The sequence below is a fragment of the Heterodontus francisci genome, chromosome 3 (genome assembly GCF_036365525.1).
Source record: "Heterodontus francisci isolate sHetFra1 chromosome 3, sHetFra1.hap1, whole genome shotgun sequence".
NCBI classification, from domain to species: domain Eukaryota; kingdom Metazoa; phylum Chordata; class Chondrichthyes; order Heterodontiformes; family Heterodontidae; genus Heterodontus; species Heterodontus francisci.
In genome coordinates, this window is record NC_090373.1 from 201,303,331 (window position 1) to 201,329,814 (window position 26,484).

Genomic DNA, 26,484 nt, shown 5'->3' on the forward strand with positions numbered 1-26,484 from the left:
GTGGTTTGTGATCGGTTTCCACAGCGAACTGCTTATTGAAAAGGTAGATGTGGGACCTTGTGATCCCAAACATCAGAGCAAGTGTTTCATGCTCTATGTTTGAGTAATGGATTGTGCTGAGGATAAGCTTTTGGATCTGAATGCAATTGGTTTGCCAATCTGCAGAGTGCATGCACCTAGCACTAGACTTCCAGGATTGTCTTGTTCCTTGGATCATAGTACTGCAGGGTACAGGTTTCTGCTGACAATGCTTGTTTGAGAGACTCAAATATAGGCTGATGGTCCTCCTGCCACACATATGGTATGTCTTTCTTTAAAAGCTCTCTCAATGACAATGCTTTATCAGAAAAAATTGGAAATAATGGTGCCAAGAAGTTGAAAAATCCAAGGCATCTCTGTGGATCTTCTTTGTCTTGTGGCGTCAGCATATGCCTTACATCTTTGACTTTGCCTGGGTCAGGACGGATTCCGCAAACTGAATAGAGAGAGCTAAAGAAATTGATCTGACTTACATTCACCTGACACTTGTTGCTGTTAAAAATGAGCCCTTCGCAATGAGCTATTGCCATCAGTGAATGGAGATTTCAATCATGCTCTTCTTTAGTTTTGTCCACTACCGCAATTTCATCGGTACAGCATATACATCCAGGCACGTTTTCTGTAATTATGTCCATTTGCTGCTGAAACAGATCTTGACTGACAGATAAGCCGAAGGGTAGTCTCTGGAAGCAATATCTTCAAAATGGTGTTCTGAAGGTCGCAACTTGGTGAGATTCCTTAGCTAGGTGTACCAATATCTATGTTTGGCATCCAACCTGGAAATGAATTTGGTTCTTGTGAACCTGGGCTTCAATTCCTCCAGTGTTGGAATCTTGTGGGGCCATCTCTTTGGGAAAAGGTTTAGATTCCTCAAATCTAAACATACCCTGATTGCTCCATCCTTCTTCAGAAAGCACGTAATTGAACTGCACCATTCTGTGTGATATGCACACGACGGATGACGCTATTGCATTCCATGTCATCCAGCTTGCACTTAAGCTTTTCTTGTATGTGCACGCTGCACTTTCTGGGAGGATCGACTGACAAAATTGCATCCTCTCTGAAGTGCCGTTCAGCATCACTTTTGATATCTCCTATGGCATCAAATCTGTCCGGGTACTTTTGTTGTAGGTCCTGGACTGGTCCTTGGTCTCTTCTACTGTAGTGGGTACCTCGGTGGTCTCGTGGAAAGTCACAATGCTGAGGTCCATACCGGCTGGTAGAAATGCCACTGCTGGTCTGCTCGACTCGACCAGGTAAAATATTTGTGGTTTCCATGCCAACTTGCCATGACTGCATTGCATTGTTAGGCTACTGAGTTGGATGATCAGCCATGATCATGATGAATGGCAGAGCAGGCTCGGAGGGCCGAATGGCCTACTCCTGCTCCTATTTTCCATGTTTTCTATGTTTATATGTGCCACTTCAAAGGATGGGTGACCCATTGTATGCAGTTAACTTTGCAGTTGTCAGTTGCACCATTAATTTCCAATGATCCAGGTACATATCCTTCAGGATTCAGCCTGGTAGGATATATGCAGTAGCTCCCGGGTCAATCTTGGTCGTGAATGTGTGTTTACCAACTTTCATTGGGCACATGATATTAATAATAGCAAAAGCTTCTAGTTGTTTGACTTCATTGACAGGGGTCCCGGAAATGCCTCCGGAAGAGGCGCGCCATCGGCCTTGACACCGGGAAGACCCCGCCCCATATTACCAGCAGAGGCGAGGCCTTGTGGCGGCCCACCCCCCCATTGCTCGGAGGATTTAAATATTTAAATTAATGAATTAATAACCTACCTGCTCCTGTCAGCCGTCCCGCTGCCATATTCTGGTCAGTTGCCAGGACACCCCCGCCTTTGGGTCTCCATCTGGCGATCCGAGGCGGAACATAGGTGGGGAGGGGGATGGGGGTAAGTTTTCAGGGTGGGGTGGGTAGTGAAGTGAATCCTTTTTGATTAGTCTAGTGGGTGGTGGGAAAGGGTAAAGTTCATAGCTCATAAACTTTTGGGGTGAAAGGACCAGATCGTAAGGTAAGTTTTTTGGGGGGAAGAAGGCAAGTAATAAATTGTTTAGTCATTGTGGGGTTGCTTTCATTGATCTCACCAAAGCCTTTGACCTCGTAAGCAGACGTGGTCTCTTCAAACTACTAGAAAAGATTGGATGCCCACCAAAGCTACTGAATATCATCACCTCATTCCATGACAATATGAAAGGCACAATTCAGCATAGCGGCGCCTCATCAGAGCCCTTTCCAATCCTGAGTGGTGTGAAACAGGGCTGTGTTCACGCACCTACACTGTTTGGGATCTTCTGCTCCCTGCTGCTCTCACATGCATCTTCAGAAGAAGGAATTTTCCTCCACACAAGATCAGGTGGCAGGTTGTTCAACCTTGCCCGTCTAAAAGCGAAGAGCAAAGTACGGAAAGCCCTCATCAGGGAACTCCTCTTTGCTGACAATGCTGCATTAACATCTCACACTGAAGAGTGTCTGCAGAGACTCATCGATAGGATTGCGGCTGCCTGCAACGAATTTGGCTTAACCATCAGCCTCAAGAACACGAACATCATGGGACAGGACGTCAGAAATGCCCCATCCATCAATATCGGCGACCACACTCTGAAAGTGGTTCAAGGGTTCACCTACCGAGGCTCAACTATAACCAGTAACCTGTCTCTCGATGCAGAATTAAACAAACGCATGGGAAAGGCTTCCACTGCTATTTCCAGACTGGCCAAGAGAGTGTGGGAAAATGGCGCACTGACACAGAACACAAAAGTCCAAGTGTATCAAGCCTGTGTCCTCAGTACCTTACTGTACGGCAGCGAGGCCTGGACAACATACATCAGCCAAGAGTGACGTCTCAATTCATTCCATCTTCGCTGCCTCCGGAGAATCCTTGGCATCAGGTGGCAGGACCGTATCTCCAACACAAAAGTCCTCGAGGCGGCCAACATCCCCAGCACATACACCCTACTGAGCCAGCGGTGCCTGAGATGACTTGGCCATGTGAGCCGCATGGAAGATGGCAGGATCCCCAAGGACACATTGTACAGCGAGCTCGTCACTGGTACCAGACCCACCGGCCATCCATGTCTCCGCTTTAAAGACGTCTACAAACACGACATGAAGTCCTGTGACACTGATCACAAGTCGTGGGAGTCAGTTGCCAGTGATCGCCAGAGCTGGTGGACAACCATAAAGGCAGGTCTAAAGCATGGCGAGTCGAAGAGCCTTAGCAGTTGGCAGGAAAAAAGACAGAAGCGCAAGGAGAGAGCCAACTGTGCAACAGCCCCGACAACCAATTTTATCTGCAGCACCTGTGGAAGAGCCTGTCACTCTAGAATTGGTCTTTATAGCCACTCCAAGCGTCGCTTCACAAACCAGTGACCTTCCTCCAGGCGCTTACCTATTGTCTCTCGAGACAAGGAGGCCAAAGGAAGGCATTGTGGGGTGGTGGGGGGGGTTGGTCGGGGAGAGGGGCTTGAAACTTTCATTCTAGTTTTTACGTTAATTTCATAATGCCTCTCACTTTAAAAATTCAAATTCGATGTAAGGGCTTAAAGCCCTTTAAAAATGGCACCGGACACAACTGCCACGGACGTAGCACTCACCCCCTCCCACGTCATCGGGGTGGCGGTCTGCCCCAGCCATGTAAATGAGCTGCCACGCTGAATAGCAAAGCAGTTCCATGGAGCAAATCTCGCGCGTGCTCCCCGCCATCTTTGAAGCTCGTCGTCAAGATCGGCAGCAAGTTGGAAAAATTCAGCCCAATGTGTCAGGTTCAGAATGTGAAATGCCTGCTTGTCTCCTGGCTGAGAAGAGCACCACTCTGAGTCTTGTCTAAGGTCTGTTTCGCTGTGGAGTTTGTGGATCGGCTTGTGTTTAAGCAGGTCTCAGGTGCTCTCCTTGCTGCTGTGTCTGTCTTCTGTTTGTTTGTGCCCCATTGTGAACTGTGGCTTTGGAGTCATATTTCTTGCACAGGTGGGCCCAGTGTCCTTTTGCACCACAAGCCTTGCACAGGTCTTGGAATGCAGGACAGTTTCGCAGTGAGTGGGGGAAACCACACTTACCACACAGCTTGCTTGCTTTTTGTGACCTGGTTACCGTGCCGATGCTGTCAGCAGCATCTAGTACTTGCAGATGCTGTTGTCCGGCTACAATGGCTTCGTATTTCCTGCCATATTCTCGCAGCACATCAATGCTGCGACCTTTCTTTTGCCCAAGAGATCTTTTTGAAATGCTTCAATAGGTGTTGAGACAATCACCAGCTCTATTATTTGCTCCGACAGATCAGGTTCTGAAAAATCACATTCGTTGCCCTTACTATGGCATCTACTGACGAATTGACCTATCAATTTTTTTATTATTCGTTCATGCGATGTGGGCGTTGCTGGCTAGGTCAGCATTTATTTCCCATCCCTAATTGCCCTCGAGTACGTAGTAGTGAGCTGCCTCTTGAACTGCTGTAGTCCATGTGGGGTAGGTACACGCACAGTGCTGTTCGGATGGTGTTCCCGGATTTTGACCCAGCGACAGTGAAGGAACGGTAATATAGTTTAAAATCAGGATGGTGTGTGGCCTGGAGGGGAACTTGCAGGTGGTGGTGTTCCCATGCAACTGCTACCTTTGTCCTTTGAGGTGGCAAAGGTTGCGAGTTTGGAAGGTGCTGTCTAAGGAGCCTTGATGCATTGCAGCGGTGTCGGTGGTGGAGGGAGTGAATGTTTGTAGATGGGGTGCCAATCAAGCGGGCTGCTTTGTCCTGGATGGTGTCGAGCTTCTTGAGTGTTGTTGGAGCTGCACCCATCCAGGCAAGTGGAGAGTGTTCTATCACACTCCTGACTTGTGCCTTGTCGATGGTGGACAGGCTTTGGGGAGTCAGGAGGTGAGTCACACAGTGCAGGACTCCTAGCCTCTGACCTGCTCTTGCATCCACGATATTTATATGGCTACAGTAGTTCAGATTCTGATCAAGGGTAACCCCCAGGACGTTGATAGTGGGGGATTCAGCGATCATAATACCATTGAATTTCAAGGGGAGATGGTTAGATTCTCTCTTGTTGGAGATGGTCTGGCACTTGTGTGGCATGAATGTTGCTTGCCACTTATCAGCCCAAGTCTGGATATTGTCCAGGTCTTGATGCATTTCTGCACGGACTGTTTCAGTATCTGGGGAGTCGCGAATGGTGCTGAACATTGTGCAATCATCAGCGAACATCCCCACTTCTGACCTTATTCCTGAAGGAAGGTCATTGATGAAGCTGCTGAAGATGGTTGGGCCTAGGACACTATCCTGAGGAACTCCTGCAGTGATGTCCTGGAGCTCAGATGATTGACCTCCAACAACCACAACCATCTTCCTTTGCGCTAGGTATGACTCCAACCAGCAAAGGGTTTTTCTCCTGATTCCTATTGACTCCAGTTTTGCTAAGGCCATATTCGGTCATATGCTGTCTTGATGTCAAGGGCAGTCACTTTCACCTCACCGCTTGAGTTCAGCTCTTTTGTGCATGCTTGAACCAAGCCTGTAATGAGGTGGCCCTGGCGGAACCCAAACTGAGCATCACTGAGCAGGTTATTGCTAAGCAAGTGCCACTTGATAGCACTGTCAATGACACCTTCCATCACTTTACTGATGATTGAGGGTAGACTGATGGGGCAGTAATTGGCTGGGTTGGACTTGTCCTGCTTTTTGTGTACAGAACATACCTGGGCAATCTTCCATATTGCTGGGTAGATGCCAGTGTTGTAGCTGTACTGGAACAGCTTGGCTAGGGGCGCGGCAGGTTCTGAAGCACAGGTCTTCAGTACTATTGCCAGAATGTTGTCAGGGCCCAAAGCCTTTGCAGTATCCAATGCCTTCAGTTGTTTCTTGATATTGCTAATGTTGTCCCCTTGTTTAAGAAGGGTAGCAGGGATAATCCAGGTAATTTTAGACCGGTGAGCCTGACGTCAGTGGTAGGGAAGCTGCTGGAGAAGTTACTGAGGGATAGGATCTATTCCCATTTGGAAGAAAATGGGCTGATCAGTGATAGGCAACATGGTTTTGTGCAGGGAAGGTCATGTCTTACCAACTTAATAGAATTCTTTGAGGAAGTGACAAAGTTGATTGATGAGGGAAGGGCTGTAGATGTCATATACATGGACTTCAGTAAGGCATTTGATAAGGTTCCCCATGGTAGGCTGATGGAGAAAGTGAAGGCGCATGGGGTCCAAGGTATACTAGCTAGATGGATAAAGAACTGGCTGGGCAACAGGAGACAGAGAGTAGCAGTAGAAGGGAGTTTCTCAAAATGGAGACGTGTGACCAGTGGTGTTCCACAGGGATCCGTGCTGGGACCACTGTTCTTTGTGATATACATAAATGATCTAGAGGAAAGTATAGGTGGTCTGATTAGCAAGTTTGCAGACGACACTAAGATTGGTGGAGTAGCAGATAGTGAAGGGGACTGTCAGAGAATACAGCAGAATATAGATAGACTGGAGAGTTGGGCAGAGAAATGGCAGATGGAGTTCAATCAGGGCAAATGCGAGGTGATGCATTTTGGAAGATCCAATTCAAGAGTGAACTATACAGTAAATGGAAAAGTCCTGGGGAAAATTGATGGACAGAGAGATTTGGGTGTTCAGGTCCATTGTTCCCTGAAGGTGGCAACGCAGGTCAATAGAGTGGTCAAGAAGGCATACGGCATGCTTTCCTTCATCGGACGGGGTATTGAGTACAAGAGTTGGCAGGTCATGTTACAGTTGTATAGGACTTTGGTTCGGCCACATTTGGAATACTGCGTGCAGTTCTGGTCGCCACATTACCAAAAGGATGTGGATTCTTTGGAGAGGGTGCAGAGGAGGTTCACCAGGATGTTGCCTGGTATGGAAGGCGCTAGCTATGAAGAGGGGTTGAGTAGATTAGGATTATTTTCATTAGAAAGACGGAGGTTGAGGGGGGACCTGAACGAGGTGTACAAAATCATGAGAGGTATAGACAGATTGGATAGCAAGAAGCTTTTTCCCAGAGTGGGGGATTCAATTACTAGGGGTCACGAGTTCAAAGTGAAAGGGGAAAAGTTTAGGGGGGATATGCGTGGAAAGTTCTTTACGCAGAGGGTGGTGGGTGCCTGGAACGCGTTGCCAGCGGAGGTGGTAGACGCGGGCACGATAGCGTCTTTTAAGATGTATCTAGACAGATACATGAATGGGCAGGAAGTAAAGAGATACAGACCTTTAGAAAATAGGCGTCATGTTTAGATAGAGGATCTGGATCGGCGTCGGCTTGGAGGGCCGAAGGGCCTGTTCCTGTGCTGTAATTTTCTTTGTTCATTGTTTGTCTATCATGCGGTGTGAATTGAATTGGCTGAAGACAGGCATTTGTGATGCTGGGGACTTCAGGAGGAGGCCAAGATGTATCATTACATCTGGCTGAAGATTGTTGCAAATGCTTCAGCCTTATCTTTTGCACTGATGTGCTGGGCTCCCCCATCAATGAGGATGGGGATATTTGAGGAGATTCCTGTGGCTATTGCCAGCAGGACATCAATTCCAGGCAATGAATTCTAAAATTCATTCTTGCCAAAGCTGATCTTCTAGCACTTTCCAGATCTTTGCAGGATCTTTCTGGTCATCGTCAGATAAGTCAGAGTTATTGACTCTGTGTAACCCCTCATTTCCAACTGCTACCAGTATTTTCGCAGCCTGCTTCTCTGGTTCTGCAACAGCTTGGTCTGTGAAGTGTAACTGAATTCTTTGTTTAAAAATTTTGAACTCGGAAAGGACATCAATGGCCTTCCAGTTCATGCTGGGAAATTTGATATTCATCCTTCTGCTGTACTTTTGCCTTTTTCAGACACATTGGATATGCAAAGATGTTTCAGTAATCCTATTTCTATAAATATACACTATCTGTGCCTCCAGCAGTATATCTGTTGTGCTTTCTGCTTTTGGCTTTATATTTCACTTTGTTCCGCTCTGTGTGTACCTTCAGCACTTATTATGACTTTTCTATTTGTGACTTAAAACTTTTTTAAAAACTTGTTCAATTGGCTCTGCGCCGTTCCCAAATACAGCCCGCTCTTTTTTCTCTGCCTGGTGTGGAGCTCCCAATGGCCTTTTAAATTTTAAATAGCACAGTTCCGAGTCAGCTGGCTGCTTGCCCGCACTCTCCCAGCTCAAATATACTCACAATATGTGGAGTAAGTACGCTTTATTTTCTTCTGTTTTCTGTACTACGGGAACTTCTGACTTCTGGTACTGCTTTTAAATTTTGTTTGCTGTTTCACCAGTGGTCTTCAAGCATGTATATTGTCTTTTAAAGAAAGCAATCACTGCTGTATCCTACCATTGCTACCATATCATGATTTTCTTTGTGTTATCTTAAGCAACACAATGAAGTACATGGATTCTGGTTTCTTGAAGATCCCTAGAAGGTTTATTAATAGCTCAAACTAATACATAAAATACAGAGCAAACTATATACAGAACCTTTGTCCAGGGTGTTGCAGTGCAGAGTGACTATGGCTTCTAGTCATAAGACTACATCCTGGTACTTAGCTCATTAGCATACTGAGTTCTAAAAGGAAAATCACTCTTAAAGTGAGAATACAACAGCTGATGGCCCACAGCACCCGATGGATGCCCACTTTTGAACTGCTAGATTTGTTCTGAATTTATCCCATTTAGTATGGCGGTAATACCACATGCAAGAATGGAAGGTGTCCTCTGTGTGAAGATGGAACTTCCTCTTCACAAAGACTGTATAGTTTTCACTCCTACCAACACTGTCATGGACTGATGCATCTGCAACTGGTAGATTGGAGAGGATGAGGTCATGTACCTGGACTCCAAGGGTTAAATTACAGTGAGAAATTACACAAATTAGGTGTGTATTCCCTGGAATTTAGAAGGTTAAGAGGTAATTTGACTGAAGTTTTCAGGGTCTTAAAAGGAACTAATGGAGTAGATAGACAGGAACTCTTTCCGCTGGTTGGGTAGTCTAGAACCAGAAGACTTAACTTAAAAATTAGAATCAGGCCCTTCATGAGTAAAGGTAGGAAACACTGCTGCATGCAAAGAGTGGTAGAAGTTTGGAACTCTTCTTCAAATGACACTTGATGCTAAGTCAATTGTTAAATTTCAGTTTGATGTTGATACATTTTTGTTAACTAAAAGTGTTAAGGGGTATGGTGCAAAGAAGGATATATCGAATTTTGGCCACACATCAGCCATAATCTCATTTCATGGTGCAGCAGGCTTGAGGAGCTAAATGAGCTACTTCTGTTCCTATGTTCTTGATTAATAAAAAGGATGACTACAATAATAATGTTTTGTTAACTAGATTACTTTGAGTCACAACATACTAATATTAATCATTACCAAGTAACCAAGTATAAAAATGCAAGTTTTAATATTAAATTTTGGATGCTTAGAGTAACCAGAACATCTTTCACCTGGAATGGCAATGAAGTGGAGGAATAAGGATTTTTTTTTTAGAGATACAGCACTGAAACAGGCCCTTCGGCTCACCGAGTCTGTGCTGACCAACAACCACCCATTTATACTAATCCTACATTAATCCCATATTCTCTACTACATCCCCACTATTCTCCTACCACTTACCTACACTAGGGGCAATTTACAATGGCCAATTTACCTATCAACCTGCAAGTCTTTTGGAGGTGGGAGGAAACCAGAGCACCCGGCGGAAACCCACGCAGATACATGGAGAACTTGCAAACTCCGCACAGGCAGTACCCAGAACTGAACCCGGGTCGCTGGAGCTGTGAGGCTGCGGTGCTAACCACTGTGCCACTGTAACAGTTGATATAAAGCAACAGCACCAAAGTGTAACAACAAACTGACATTAAAATACAAACATAAATTTTTTCCCCATACCAAGTCATCAAATATGTCCCTCTGGTGAACATGAATGGTAACAAGAGTTTCAAACTGGATTCTCTGAAACGTAGTTAGGTCGTGTGTTGTTTGGTTGATAAGGGAGTTCAACAGCTCGAGGAACTTCTGATTAGTTGTTTGCATAATCTTTTTACTGTCTTTTGCAATTCTAATTGCTTCCTCTGAATCCCGTGTCCACAGTATCTGGATTGCAAGAATTCCTACCTGAAGGCACAAAAGGAGACAATGTGCACAAAAAATAAACCAGATAAATAACTCAATGCTAATGAAAAGTCACAGACTTGAAAAGTTAACTTTTTCTCTCTCCACAGATGCTGCCAGACCTGCTGAGTATTTCCAGCATTTTCTGTTTTTATTTCAGATTTCCAGCATCTGCAACATTTTGCTTTTGAAATAACCTGGTGTGATTGGAACTTACTGGTTGGTGGAAGGGAAAAAGAGGCATTTTCTTTCTAAAGCTCTGTTGGCAAACTTAAAGTGGAAAATACGAGTTTTTAGGAATATGTAAAGCCCAGCAAACCAAATTCGATCTAATAGTTATTTGGTAGCACAGAACTTGTGTATCGCTGAAAATAGAGATATTTTATCAAAGCTTTTCGTCTTGCACTCATCAGGCCAATTTGAAAGAATACCAATGTAAGGGAAAGCAACAAATTTATACTGCATGATAAGAGAGTGCTGGTTGGCAAGTGGATTCTGATTGGCAGAGGCTTTGCCATGGAGAATGCACCAGTTTATGGTGACTGACAGTTAACTGCTAAGCTTTGTTCGAAATTTTATCCAGGCAGCTTGACTCTGATTGGTCAAGGCATTGCCCTGAGAAATGAACCAGCGAATGGCTGTCACTTATCTTGTTTAACTGAAACAGGCACAATGTGTGTACATGTTCTTTCGGTCTGCAAAGAACAGGGGCCCGTGTATTAATATATGTAGCTTCCAGTAGGCACAAATGCACCACACTGCGAGCGCAACTGAAAATCTTAAATTGGCTGTAATTCTTAGCACACTGAGGATTATTGAGCAAATATTGTCCAAATCGAAATCACATCTAATAATGCACACTATGCTTTGAGCTTTGCAAGCATGGGCTTCAGTTTAATTTAAATGTTTAAAGTTAAAGGAGCAATAAAATTAAACTACAAAATTGAATAAAAGTTTCAATCACTTCTCCCAGCCCCCAAGGACTAAACAATTTATTAATTGCCCTCTCCCACCAAACAAATTACCTAGCGATCCAGAACTTCCCCCCCACCAACCCAAAGTTTATAACCTTTAACCTTCAACACTTTCCCACCATTCCCTCTACTAATTGCAATGGTTTCCCCCCCCGCCCCACCACCACCCTCCCCGCCCCCCCCAACCACAACCCCTGTTGTCAGGGGGCCGGTAAAATTCAGCACTATGAGTCAGGAAAATAAAAAACCTAGCCGGCTGTTAGAAGACTTGTGTGGTGCTCTGAGGGAAGCCCTTCAGCAACCCCACCAGAGGCAGACCACCGACAGTGCGTCTGAAAATCAAGGACTTAGAGAGTAAATTGGGGAAACAGCAAGCACTAGTATCTGCCATCACCCTAGGTGATCCATAGTATGCTGATTCCAAGAGGAGAAAGCCTCCAAGTACCACTCGGGTGAAGACCCTTGGGGCTGGGACCTTCTCCCTCCGATCTTCCTGTTAATGTTGTGGTGGAGACCCATAATTTAAATCAAGCAGGAGAGCAGACAAGAACTAATTCCCGATCCCAGCCCCTGAGTCTCAATGATTTACAAGCCTGCGTCCACGAGTTCGGCACTATTAAAATTGAGACTCAGAGTGAATTGAGAATTTTGGAACTTGAAATTAGATTATTCAGGAGGAAGAATGGATAGAAGAAAAAGAAATTAAGATAGCTCACCATAAAGTTTAGGAAGGTGTGTGAGCCATCGGATTGGTTGTGAAAAGAAGTTCAAGTTGAAACCATAACTGGAACTCATATCTAGCTCAGCTCCTGTGTCGAGAAATTTAAACTATTTAAGACTAACTCCTGTCTGTGTGATTCTCTGGGTGTGTGCTCAGTGTCCTGTGTCACTGACTTGTTGACTAATTAATCCTCTGTGGCCTGATCTTGCATGTTGTTTTAAGGTTGTCGGTTGTTTAATATGTGTACTGTATACATTTGTATCAAAGTTGGTTTAAATAGGAAGAAGGATAAGTTATGTTGAAATAAAGGAGAATGGAAAATGTGAGGTTGTAATGTTCTGCCTCTTTAAGAATCTCCCTGTGACTGAAAGCCCTGCTTAACAGGCTGCAAGAACTTTGCTGGGCAATTTTCTTGTTGGGCTATGAATATTGAAGGTTTCATTTTGTTGTTTGTGGAATTAACTCTTTCTTTAGTTTTCAATTAGAGGCATTTGTAAAGGTACCTGAAAAAAGAAGACAAGTGATGTAATTTCTTTTCTTTTTTTTCTCTTTTAAAGAAAAGGAACGTGCCATTCTGTTTTGTGTTAAGTTGATAAAGTAGTTTAAAGTTATTAAAGTTGAAAAGACCTAAAGTGGCAGCAGTGTGTGTGAGAAGAAGCGGATTGTGAATGAAAGACCCTTTTTTTCAGTTTGGGGGGTGTGTGTGTGTGTGTGTGTGTGATTCTTTTGTCTGAATGTTTTTTGTGTCATCTTCACTGTTTTCTGCAGTGAATTTAAAGCTGTTAACCCTTTGTGGTCTGGAGTGGAAGTTGTTTTAAGTTGTCTGCTTAATGTGTGTCTGCATCTGTAATATTTAATTTTTTTATCATCCATAGAGCTTGTAATATGGCGATAGCAGATTTTGCATTTTGAGTTAAATATGAGAATTGTAACAACAGTCTAAAGAGATGTGGAATTAATAAAGTAAACCTTTTTAAGTTGTGAGAACTGCAATTTCTTTGGTGACGACAGTGACAATCTAGTTATCATGATAAAACATGTGGGAATTTTAATCCAGATACAAATTCACACATGTAAGAGCGGGGTAGTTTGAGGTTTGATGGTGTAGATTGGAATTTGGGATGTTTGAGGTGATTGTTCAATCACCTGGGCTGGAATTAGTCTTGGGTCTTTGCAAAGTTGAATTGGGAGTTTAATTGAAAATGTTCTAACACATTTTGGTGTGTGCACATGGCTTGGAGAGATGTATTTGCTCTTTTTTTAGTTAAAAAAAAGTGGTGGCGTAATCTGAGAATTTTTGCCCGGCCCCCTTTTCAAATTAGCTGGGGCAATTAATCCTTTCAGCCAGCAGTTTAGTTCACCACACAACTTTTAGTTCATTGAAGATTTCTTTTGGGCCTCCTTATCTCGAGAGACAATGGATACGCGCCTGGAGGTGGTCAGTGGTTTGTGAAGCAGCGCCTGGAGTGGCTATAAAGGCCAATTCTGGAGTGACAGGCTCTTCCACAGGTGCTGCAGAGAAATTTGTTTGTTGGGGCTGTTGCACAGTTGGCTCTCCCCTTGCGCCTCTGTCTTTTTTCCTGCCAACTACTAAGTCTCTTCGACTCGCCACAATTTAGCCCTGTCTTTATGGCTGCCCGCCAGCTCTGGCGAATGCTGGCAACTGACTCCCACGACTTGTGATCAATGTCACACGATTTCATGTCGCGTTTGCAGACGTCTTTATAACGGAGACATGGACGGCCGGTGGGTCTGATACCAGTGGCGAGCTCGCTGTACAATGTGTCTTTGGGGATTTATATACAGTATATTGGGTGTTATGAAATTTTAAGTAAATGAATTAACAAATACGATTAGACATTAACCCATTGGGTTCCTAACCAGAGCCAAATGGATTCTTTGTGTTTTTTTAAAAAGCAGGTGACGATGGTAAGGCAAGAACAGCGAGAAATCCAGCAGTTTTGAAAATCTTTCAAGACAGGACGCTTGAGAACAAGAGATGTGAAGGTCATCTCTAACCACATGCAAGCACTTGTGTCTGATGTAAAAGCACCATTTAAAACCATCAAGCCTGGGGATAATTATTTCTAGAATTGGTATTGCTAAAACATATTGATATGAGTTGCGAGAGATAAACAACATTTTAAATTAAAAAAAAATGTATGCCTGCTGGTAAAGTGTTGCTGAGCAAGGTGTTGTGTCAGTGGGACTGCTGCTGCAGTGAGACTCCTCTTTTAAAGATATTGTGGGTAATGAACTATTAAGCTTCTCCAGGGCTCATAAACAAAATAGAATTGTAATTAATGGGGATTGGAAATAAAATCTGGCTGATGCGAGAGTTAAATAAAGCAATTTTGAGGACAAAATTGGCAGAATCAGAATTCAAACTGTTAAATTAATGTGCATAATGTCAAGGAAGTCCAGAACTTTCTCGTAAGGGTTAGGAGAATGTAGTTAAGAATTGTAAATTGATAGTTTTCTCTTAGAGATTTGTGTCCTTGCCTATATTTCTTTTTAAGAGAACTGAATTTGACATTCTGGCCACAACTCAAAGCATTGCGACCATGTAGGGGAGAAGGGGAGATCAGCAAGGCTCTCGAGAACCACTCCCCCACCCCCCCCACGTCCCTTTTCGCTCTCTCGATAAGATCACCAGAGAGTCAAGAATGTGTGACATGATATTGAGACGACACCAACGTAAATGTTGTTATGAAGATGCTTCTACATTTTCTGTTGAATACTTTTTTGAGGACTCATGTTTAAATTGTGGAGCTGGATTCATTGGAAGGCTGAAGATTTCAGAAATGCTGGACTTTGCTTTGTTGTTGACAGTTCACTGAAAGAACACTAAGATGTTGTTTGAAAACAACCTTTGCTGGAAATCATGTGCTTTGGGCTCAGTAAACAACAGAAATCTTGGTGACCTGGGGAAGATGTTTACAGAGGAGCCACATGTCAAGGTTTATGGAGGAATTTCTGTTTAGGGTGTGAACTGTTTTGAAGACAGTTGGAGATTAACTTGCCAAGGAAAAAGCACCCAACTCATCTCCTTCTCTACCTCTTTGAAGAAATGCTGCAAAAATCCAGTGTGGGAGAGCTAAAATTCCTGGTGCTGGGTCTCTCCTGAGAAGCTGGAAAAACCTGCCAGATTAATTCTCAAAGCCGCCGGAAGAGAGCTGCTTTAGAAAAGATCCCAGTGACTTGTCTCCTTATACCCGGACACCAGACCAAAAGGGACAATAAGCCTCCTTCTATATCTTCTCTTTTTTCTTCAAGAATTAGCAAGTATTTGGCCAAAGGTTTTTTTTTTGCCTTTTCTTTGTAACAGACCTCTACAGAGAGAATTTCAGTACTTTTTTCAGTGTGTGTGAGTGTGTGTGGGGAATTTTAAAAGGAACTTTCATATTTCAATCTGTGTGTTAATGCTTTGCTTTATTACTGGATAAGTCTTTTTTGATAATAAACTGATAATTTTGTTGTTTACCAAAGAAACCTGGTTGGTGTATTTTATTCTGGGATAAAGAGTAGAATATATGATTAACCGCGTCAGTAACTGGATAAACATTTAAATGTTGTCACCTGTGGAGAAGCAGAACTAGAAAAGACTATGCACTCCACCCACCTCAGTCATAACAGTGTGTAAATGTTATGTGCTTCACATAAAGTAACTAACATGCACAATGCATGGTGAAATGCACTGAAGAATGGGTCTCAGACACGTTCACCGACTTGACAACAGCACAACAGGGAATGGTTAACGTGGCCAGGAGAGTGAAACATTTTTTTTTAATTATCAAGGCATTGGCATATATTCCACAGAGTAACTGACTTTAAAACAATTAGAATAGAATTAAACACACTGGTAATGGACAGAGGGAATAAGATTGAAGTTCAGAGAGACAGTTGAAGGGATAGGAATTATCCACAAGATGCATACGGTAAAGGAAGAGCTGGAGAATCTTTTAAGTCCATGCCTGATCTGTTACTTGACGCAAAAGTACTTACAACAGGCCAATAACTTAGAATTAAAGAGCTTCAACAAAAAATAAAGAATTGGTCTTGGGAATCTGGAATTACAGCAACAGTTGCTAAGGAACAGATTATAATTAGGAATCACATTGTTAGATACCAAAATCCACCTATGTATATCTCCTTAGTCAATGGAACCACTTGGATTTCTCCAGACTTGATTGGGTGACTCCAGTCAGAAGATGGCCTTTGTTTGTCCCTATGATATTGGAGAAAACTCTGCATGTGGATTTACTTGGAACAAAGACCACCCCCCGAAATATACAATGGAAATAGTGAGCAGAGGGGACTTCCATGTTCACTCTGCCTACCAAGGAGAGGGAAGGTTTTGTGTTGTTACTACCCACACAGAGTATACATAATGCAGTTTAGTGTGTCAATTAAACAGGGGAGAATTTTGCTTTAGGCCTTCTCTAACAGCTCAGCTAGGAAACATGGTCCTATTCAGTATAAGGAATCATCAGCGAATAATTATCACTGTTAATGATGACCTCAAGAAGCAGTTACATCAATATGCTAGCAGATTTGGTTACGACATTCTCCCTTTTCCCGAACACCTGACAGGCCTATTGCAAAGAATCAATTCATCCAACATATATCCAATACTTTTTTGTGCTGCAACAACAAAATGGGGAGATTAAAAAGGAAATCCCTGAAATAGAAGATGCCAACCACTGGTGGGACATAGGTTTAAACATTTAAATACTCTCTTGGATCAGATTATTTCCCATGTCTTGGTAATTGTTGGTAATTGTTCAATTGGTGATAATTCTGATTTTGTTTTGTGTCTTCAGCCAAATCAGGGAAATGATAAAGAACATGAGAATTAGACAGGAAACCATGAAAGGATATGGCCTCCTTAAGAGATAATGTATGAGGGATCAATGCAATCTGTCATTTATCCTCACAGTGGAGACTGTAAATTAACCTCCACCATGTTTAATCTGTTGGATGAATCTACGTATTTGATACAAATTTACATGAGACGCTATGTTTTAAAATAGAATGATTTTAAGTGATGTTGCGGTCACGCTCATCAATATATTACTTAAGAACTAAGTTATGGACCTTGTGGGCTGAAATTTATTAGTTTGCCGCCATTGTCAGCGACGAGCTTCAAAACGTACGCAGGGTAGGCGCGAGATGTGCACCGTGAAACTGCCCCAATATTTTGCGCAGCGGCTCATTAACATAGAGGGGGCGGACCGCCCGCCCCTGGTGACGTAGAGGGGGTGGGCGCTTCATCCACGGCAAAGGCATCTGGTGCCACCGCCATTTTAAAGGGCTTCAAGCTCTGACAGGTAATTCAAATTTTTAAAGAGAACTGCACGTTCAATTTAAATTTAAACAGTCAATGAAACTCAGAAGCCCCTCTTCCACATCCCCAATGACCAAGCAAGAAATTTATTTCCCTGCACCACCTCCCCACCCCGCCCCCCGATAAAACTTTTTTGCCGGTCCTGATCTTTCACCCCCAAACTTTATGATCTTTGACCTTCAACCCCTTCCCACGATCCCCTCAGCCAATTGCAGCAATTTTCCCCGCTCCCCCGCCCCCCCCGCCCTGAAAATTTCACTCCTCCCCTCTCCCCAAGTGTTCCACCTTGGATCTCCGTTCGGAGATCCGAAGGTGTGGAACGTCTGGCAACCGGCAGGAATATCAGCGTGGGATGGCCATCGCTACAAAATAAGTCATTATTCATTCATTTTAATTGAATTAACATATTTAAATAAAGTCTCTGTCGCCATGTGATAGGGAGGCCACCATAAGGCCTCACTGCCGCCGGTAAAATGGGGCAGGGCCTTCCCGGCATTGAGGCCCGTTACAGGCCTCTCCTGGAAGGGTATTCCAGCCCCCCCCCCCGCAACCCCTGATGTCGGGGGCTTATAAAATTCCAAAGTGATTCTTGACAACGCAGCCGGCCACTGACGTCATCAGACCGCGCAATGTGCACATGCGCAAACGGGCTCCTGCTCTCTGCACGTGCGTCACATTCCACATTGCCAGGACTGCTTGACACAGGTGCAGATTAGCGGGGGCGAAGCAGGGAGACAGTAGCCGAAGACCTTGGTGGCCCTGTCTCCAGCTACTCGCTTCCCCCCACCGCTCGCGCTCTCCACCCCCCCAGCCCACTCTTTCCACTCCCCCCCGGCCCACTCTCTCCACCCCATCCCCCGTGCTGTCCGGCCATTGTGTGCTGCCATGGGTTTACGTTGCCTTTCTGTGAGTATTTGAGCAGCGCCATCTTTAGTCCTGGCAGCTGCCTGAACGTCGCAGCCTGTGATGGTTTAGTGGAATAGGCTGCATTTGCATATGTGCCGGTACAGCGCCACCTATTGGTATGCATTGTCAGCAAACACAGCCATAAAATTCAGCCCTGTGTTCAAAATCATGTTGTTATGTGAAATGTATATTTGCTTACCGTAGTAGAGAGATGATGGAAGACCATACTTACTGTAACAACAATAGCAGAAATAACTTTGTTATGAGACCAGATGTCTTGATAACTACTTATTCTGCATTTCAATTAAGACAGGCTCAGGGACACAATAAGGGATAGACTTCTAGGCCCCATGAGGATGGTAATACAAATAAAGATATTCAGAGACCATTCAAGACTAGAATGTTGATGGGAATATTCCCCATTGTGTGACTGACTTGGGCCATCAAGCTGTCTACAGAGACAATGTACGGACGGTAGGGTCATATCTGGCCAATCTAACGATTATAAACTATTCAAAAAGGGACGTTATAAAAGGTGAGGTCATAGCTGACCAATCAAAAGGGTTAAAGTGAAATGTAACCTAATATGGAAGGAAGGAACCCTCCGGGGGCCATAAATGCTGGTGACAACCAAATCAAAAAGAGACCAGCCTCAAGAAAGATAAATGTGCCACAGCAGCTCGGGTAGCAAGAACTGAGGACACCCTACACTGTGCTGTATAACTACTGCCTTTGGTTAAGTATTGCTTGTATATACTTGCTGTGCTTCATAAACTCTCTATCTTGCTTAAGAAACCAGAGTCTGTACCTTGTGGGTCAAATGCTAGTTAACATCCCACCTAAACACACACAAATCTTACAATACCCGTGGAGTTCGGGATTGAAAGGAAACTGCTGTTGGATGAAAATTGGTGGCTGCATCTTAGAAGAAAAGAGCTGGAGAGCTACCTGAGTAAATTTAGAGCTTTGAAGAACTTTGTGGCTGTAATTGCTACCATATATGTTGAATGGACTGCCTAGTAAATCCATGAGTTCTATCTTTATTGGATCTGATAGTTAATGTGTAATATATATAGACCGTAATCTGTCTGTTAATTCATGTTTAATTTATATTTATTTTGGTTGGATTGTTCAAGTAAAAGTTATAAAAGTGAAATCTTGTCCAATTAGTTTCTTTATAGGGGTCGGTTGGTGAATTTGGTTCTTTTGGTTTGTTGATCTTCATGGGGCTCATAACAAATGTCTTCTCTTTCTCAAAGATTATTCATTCGACTTGTGTAATCTTCCTTCATAATTTAAATGCTTGCTGCATCTCATTGAATGAAAAAACCCTATCTACTTACCTCACTCACTCCCTGCCTCTCTTTTCATATCAAGTGTATCATTATGCCTTCCCAGAAGTAATCAATTATTTTCTTTACCAAGATTCCCTTCTGCACAATGGGGTGAAATGGAATATTATCTAACACTGAAGAGGATACAAAAATTGAGCAAGAAGAATTGGAGACAATTTCAAATTATTTTTAAAAATTGGCATATTCGAGCCCATATCTACCCCAGGCTATCCACAGAGCCTGATAATGAAGGAGAATGATAACATAAATCAGTGTAACAAAACCATAACTATCTTTATTAGTTACCTGGCCAGGAGCCTCATAGAGGAAAGGTATTAGCTGGAAATCTGGTTCACTGAAGCTGTAATATGCTAATTTAATCACAGTGTGCAATGAAGCTTGTTGCACACGCAATAAGTCACTTAACCATAGTTCCACAGGGCCCTTTGCAAACACTGGGGTATCCAACTGCATGTCAAATGAAAAAGATGAACATGAAAAAATGGCAAACACACATCATCATTAATGTTATGGACAGCATATTACAAGTGGAGTATTTTTCCCTTAAACATTTTCAACAATATTTTCAAGAGAAGTAGGTTTCAAGAAATATTCTGGATATATATTCTAAAATATATACGCCAATCAAAACATACTATAACTGACCTTATTTATTTCTATTTTTTCTAACATGCCAAGATTTGGCAGAATGTGCGGAGGGATTGTGGGTGGTGGTGGTGATAGAAATGGTAGAACACTTCCTGCTGCTGGATGATTTAACATCCTGATAGCAAAGCGGCTGCATTCTGGCCATTAGACAGCAAATTGCAGTGTGTAGCAACTACAAAATGCGCTGCAGCAACTCACCAATTGTCCTTCGAACGCACCTTCCAAACCCGTGACCTCTACCACCTAGAAGGACAAGTGCAGCAGATGCACAGGAATACCACTAGTTAGTTAGAGAGACAGCACTAAAACAGGCCCTTCGGCCCAACGAGTCTGTGCCGACCATCAACCACCCATTTATACTAATCCTACACTAATTCCATATTCCTACCACATCCCCACCTGTCCCTATATTTCCCTACCACCTACCTATACTAGGGGCAATTTATAATGGCCAATTTACCTATCAACCCGCAAGTCTTTTGGCATGTGGGAGGAAACCGGAGCACCCGGAGGAAACCCACGCAGACACAGGGAGAACTTGCAAACTCCACACAGGCAGTACCTAGAGTTGAACCCGGGTCGCTGGAGCTGTGAGGCTGCGGTGCTAACCACTGCGCCACTGTGCCGCCCAAGCTCTCCTACAAGCGACTCACCATACTGATTTGGAACTATATCATCATTTCTTCACAGTTGTTGGGCCAAAATCCTGGAATTCCCTCCCTAAAAGTACCATTTAGCAGTAGGAAGGATCCTACACCAGTGCTATTTAAAAGGATTATCAGCTACTTACAGGTTAGAAACATAGAAACATAGAAAATGGGAGCAGGAGTAGGCCATTCAAGCCTTTGAGCCTGCTCCGCCATTCATTATGATCAAGGCTGATCATCCAACTCAGTAACCTGTTCCCGCTTTCGCCCAAACCCTTTGATCCCTTTAGACCCAAGAGCTATATCTAACTCCTTCTTGAAAACATACAATGTGTTGGCCTCAATTGCTTCCTGTGGTAGAATCTGCAAATTCTACAGGCTCACCACTCTCTGGGTGAAGAAATTTCTCCTCATCTCAGGTTAGTTGCTGATTTATTTCCACTGGCTGTTACTGGTTTCCAGAGTTCAGTAAAGTTGCTAGGAAGCAAAATTTGGCTCCGTAGTGCCACTGGAGCCATCAGTAGCCAGAGCAGCTGAAAATAGCAGGCACGTCGCTTCTGGCCACATCCAGCATGGCCCATTGTAAGGGAATGAGAGTCCCGCATGTGCACTGGAAGCATCCAGAGCGGGAAGATCCTGACGTTAAACAGCCTCAAAAGGCATTTATTTCAGATTCTGCCGATCTGGATCTAGCAAGTCCAGTTATTGCCCTCTCATAATGACTCCCAGCTTAACATGCATTTAGCTGCATGAGGGATCTCCCTACTAGTATTATTAGAAGGGCCAGCCATCCAACTTGTAGGTGAGATGACTTTGACTTACTTTTGCTGTTACAAAGTTTGTGGAAGCACCCGACTATGTTCTTGGAGGACGTTTGATCTTTTTTTTTGTGTTTTGAAGTGAATATTTCTGCATCCTGATAGTTGCAGTCCCTCTTGGGCTGCAACATGACAGCAACATGAAGCACAGGCAGCAGAAGGGAAACTTGTGTGCAGAGGGAGAAGGATGAGGGCTCTCCTCCTACCCTACTGACCAAAGGTCTTTAGGGAGTGCATCTTCTACCTCTGTGTCAGCTGTAGCTGAATTGCCTCTGAGTTAGAAGCTTTGGAGTTCAAGTCCCATTAAATTCTCTGACCCATTTCCCCCAACTTCTGACCCTAACCCACACCAACTAGTTACTGCCACAATATGTGCCATTATAACTTGCAGTAAGACATTTCTGGGTATCACATTGAGGGGGCCATTTTGTGTGCTGCTGCTGAAGCTATATTTTAATACAATATTTTGTAGATTCAGCAGCTTCTGCTGCTAGTTTTAGATAACTCTACACCAAGTGCTGCTTTCCACTACATACGGAATTCCCAATAGGAACTCTTCCATTTTTACATTATGCAGAGGAGGAGGAGATTGAGGAAATGGAAGAGCCTAGATTGGAGACTCTATGAGGAAAGATTTAATGTCCCTGCCCAGCAGAAACCAGGCAGGGAGGGAGTTAAAATGGAATGGGGGACTTAACGACTGGCTTCTTGTCTTGATCTGGCTAACTGTAATTTGAATTGCATACTTGAAAGTATGAGATGCCAACCTGATGAAGTCACATGCGTGTTAAACAGTAAAAGCAGCAAGCTATAGACAGAACTAAGCTGTTCAAAAAGAATTGACTTTGATATTGAATGAATTTATACCCTTAAGGGGAAAGAATTCTACTTGCCAAGAAAGACAGCCATGTACAACTCAATAAATAAGAGGCAATACAAAACTACAAGAAAAGGCATACAAAAATGCAAAATAACAGCATAGATCCTGGCGAATGTGAGATATACAATGAATAGCAAAGGGTGACAAAGCAGACAGTAAGAGCTACAAAAGGAGTTTTTTTTATTCTTTCTTGGGATGTGGGTGTCACTGACAGGGCAGCCTTTGTTGCCCATTTTTAATTCCCCTTGAACTGAGAGGCTTGCTAGGCCATTTCAGAGGACAGTTAAGAGTCAATCAAATTGCTGTGGGCCTGGAGTCACATATAGGCCAGGCCAGACCAGGTAAGGATGGCAGATTTCTTCCCTTGAAGAACATTAATGAACCAGATTGGTTTTTATGACAATTAATGCCAGTTTCATGGCACCTTTACTGAAACTAGCTTCCAATTCCATATTTTTATTCATTAATTGAATTTAAATTCCACCAGCTGCTGTAGTGGGATTTGAATACATATCCCCAGGGCATTAGCCTGGGCCTCTGGATGACTATTTCATTGCCATTATCACTACATCAGCATCTACCCCTAAGAAAGAAATATCCAAATTTGCCGATGACACAAAGTTAGGTGGTATTGTGAGCAGTGTAAATGAAAGACCCCGGAATAGATGGGATTCCAGCCGAGGTCTATAAACAGAGAGGAGATGTGATCCTCGATAGGCTTACAGATTGGTGGGAGAAAGGAACAGTGCCTCAGGATCTTCGACATGCAGTGATTGTCTCCCTCTACAAAAACAAGGCAGAGAAGTTTGACTGTTCAAACTACACCTTACTCTCCATTTCAGGAAAATCTTGGCCAGAGTGCCTCTAAAAAGATTGTTCTGACAATTGCTGAAGAGAGCCTCCCTGAAAGCCAGTGCGGATTTAAACCCAATAGGGGAACTACAGACATGAGTTTGTACTGAGACAGATCCAGCAGAAGTGTAGAGAACAAAACATGGGCCTGTACTCCAGTTTTGTAGAGCTCGCCATGGCGTTTGATGCAGTCATCTGGTACAGACTTCGTAAGATACTACCTAGATTGGGGTGCCCCCTAAGGTTTCTCATTATTCTCCGTCAACTATATGAAGGTCAGAAAGGTCAAGCAGAATGGAGGCCCTCTCAGACAGCTTCCCTATCTCAAATGATACTAAGCAAGAGTGTGTTCGGCACCAACCCATTTCTTTATCTTATTCAATATGATGCTTCAAGAGGCAAAGGCAGGCTTGACAGAGGGCATATACATCCACTTCTGAAAAGACGGCAGTCTCCAACGACTACTAACATGCCAAAACCACATGGAACTTCTGTTTACTAATGATTTCATCCTTCTGGCACACATGGACGAGGCAATGCAGCTTATTGTAAACTGTTTCTTTGAGGCAGTAAATGCATTTGGCCTTACTATTAGCCTGAACGAAACAGAAGTGCTGTACCAACCATGGCCCTTTATAATCCACTGCAGATCAGCATTGACAGAAGTAACCTCAATGCAGTAGAACAGTTTACCTATCGAGGTAGCATTATCTCAAATGATGCCACTGTCATCAAGGACTGTCCAAGGCCAATAGATCCTTTGGCCGCCTCTTGCATATCTGTACTGAAGTTCAAGTATACAGAGTGGTTATCATCACCACCCTCTTGTATGGGTCAGAATCATGGGTTCTAAACAGAAAACAAAAGCGACTGCTGGAGTGCTTCCATCAATGCTGCCTTCGATCCATCATGAGGGAACGATATCTGCTGTCCTCACCTGGTCTGACCTAGATGAGACTCCAGAATCACAGCAATGTGGTTGACTCTTAAATGGCCTCTGAAATGGCCGAGCAAGCCACTCAGTTCAAGGGCAATTAAGGATGGCCAATAAATGCTGGCCTAGCCAGCAACGCCCACATCCCATGAACGAATAAAAAAAAAATCAGATGGCAGGACTACAACATACATAATTAAGTCCTCAACAGAGCCAGTCTGCCTGGCATTGAATGAACTCTCTTACATTGTCTATTGCGCTGGGCAGAAAACGTGTCATGTATGGAGGAATCCAGAATGCCAAAAGCAGTGCTTTATCACAGAATCACAGAATTGTTACAATGCAGAAGAAGGCCATTCTGCACTTGATCTCCGAAAGAGCAATTCCCTCAGTTCCATTACCCTCTCCTAATGAGAATTTCACCAAGTGCCACTCCCCGCCTTCTCCCCATTACACTGCATATTCTTCCTTTTCATATAACTGCCCTGTACACCAAGGTCTATGTCATTAATATATATCAGGAAAAGCAAGAGTTCCAACAAGGACCCCTGGGGAACTCTGTTACAAACATTCCTCCAGCCTGAAAAACATCCATTAACCATTACTCTTTGTTTCCTGTCACTCAGCCAATTCTGCATCCATGCTGCTTCTTTGGCCTCCTTGTCTCGAGACACAATGGGTAAGCACCTGGAGGTGGTCAGTGGTTTGTGCAGCAGCGCCTGGAGTGGCTATAAAGGCCAATTCTAGAGTGACAGACTCTTCCACAGGTGCTGCAGATAAAATTGGTTGTCGGGGCTGTTACACAGTTGGCTCTCTCCTTGCGCTTCTGTCTTTTTTCCTGCCAACTGCTAAGTCTCTTCGACTCGCCACGCTTTAGCATCGCCTTTATGGTTGCCTGCCAGCTCTGGCGATCGCTGGCAACTGACTCCCACGACTTGTGATCTATGTCACAGGACTTCATGTAGCGTTTGCAGACGTCTTTAAAGCGGAGCCATGGACGGCCGGTGGGTCTGGTACCAGTGACGAGCTCGCTGTACAATGTGTCCTTGGGGATCCTGCCATCTTCCATGCGGCTCACATGGCCAAGCCATCTCAGGTGCCACTGGCTTAGTAGGGTGTATATGCTGGGGATGTTGGCTGCCTCGAGGACTTGTGTGTTGGAGATACAGTCCTGCCACCTGATGCCAAGGATTCTCCGGAGGCAGCGAAGATGGAATGAATTGAGACGTCGCTCTTGGCTGACGTACGTTGTCCAGGCCTCGCTGCCGTACAGCAAGGTACTGAGGACACAGACTTGATACACTTGGACTTTTGTGTTCTGTGTCAGTGCGCCATTTTCCCACACTCTCTTGGCCAGTCTGGAAATAGCAGTGGAAGCCTTTCCCATGCGTTTGTTTAATTCTGCATCGAGAGACAGGTTACTGGTGATAGTTGAGCCTCGGTAGGTGAATCCTTGAACCACTTCCAGAGTGTGGTCGCCGATATTGATGGATGGGGCATTTCTGACGTCCTGTACCATGATGTTCGTTTTCTTGAGGCTGATGGTTAGGCCAAATTCGTTGCAGGCAGCCGCAAACCTATCGATGAGACTCTGCAGACACTCTTCAGTGTGAGATATTAATGCAGCATCGTCAGCAAAGAGGAGTTCCCTGATGAGGACTTTCCATACTTTGGTCTTCGCTTTTAGACGGGCAAGGTTGAACAACCTGCCATCTGATCTTGTGTGGAGGAAAATTCCTTCTTCTGAGGACCTGAACGCATGTGAAAGCAGCAGGGAGAAGAAGATCCCAAACATTGTAGGTGCGAAAACACAGCCCTGTTTCACGTCATTCAGGATTGGAAAGGGGTCTGATGAGGTGCCGCTATGCTGAATTGTGCCTTTCATATTGTCATGGAATGAGGTGAAGATACTCAGTAGCTTTGGTGGGCATCCAATCTTTTCTAGTAGCCTGAAGAGACCACATCTGCTGACGAGGTCAAAGGCTTTGGTGAGATCAATTAAAGCAACGTAGAGGGGCATCTGTTGTTCACGGCATTTCTCCTGTAGCTGGCGAAGGGAGAACAGCATGTCAATGGTGGATCTCTTTGCTCGAAAGCCACACTGTGCCTCAGGATTGCACTGCTAAACTACAAGAAAGCCCCCAGCGAGTTAACATCCGTAGCACTTAAAGTTGCCAGAATGCGCTGCACAAAGAACAGCCAGGCGCTGCGCAAATGACTACTGGCAACATCTATGCAGTCATATTCAGCTGGCC

The 26,484-nt window shown here is 44.0% G+C and overlaps 1 protein-coding gene across 1 annotated transcript in view; it reads right to left on the reverse strand.

Moving 5' to 3' along the window:
• Window positions 1–26,484, reverse strand: part of LOC137367179 (dynein axonemal heavy chain 8-like) — a 2,062,041-nt gene that overhangs the window by 978,797 nt on the left and 1,056,760 nt on the right. Inside the window, exons 66-67 of the mRNA XM_068028615.1 lie at window positions 19,736–19,897; window positions 9,926–10,150 (exon numbers count right to left, since the gene is read on the reverse strand). Of these exons, the coding sequence (XP_067884716.1) occupies window positions 9,926–10,150; window positions 19,736–19,897 (387 nt within the window). The remainder of the gene's footprint in view (window positions 1–9,925; window positions 10,151–19,735; window positions 19,898–26,484) is intronic.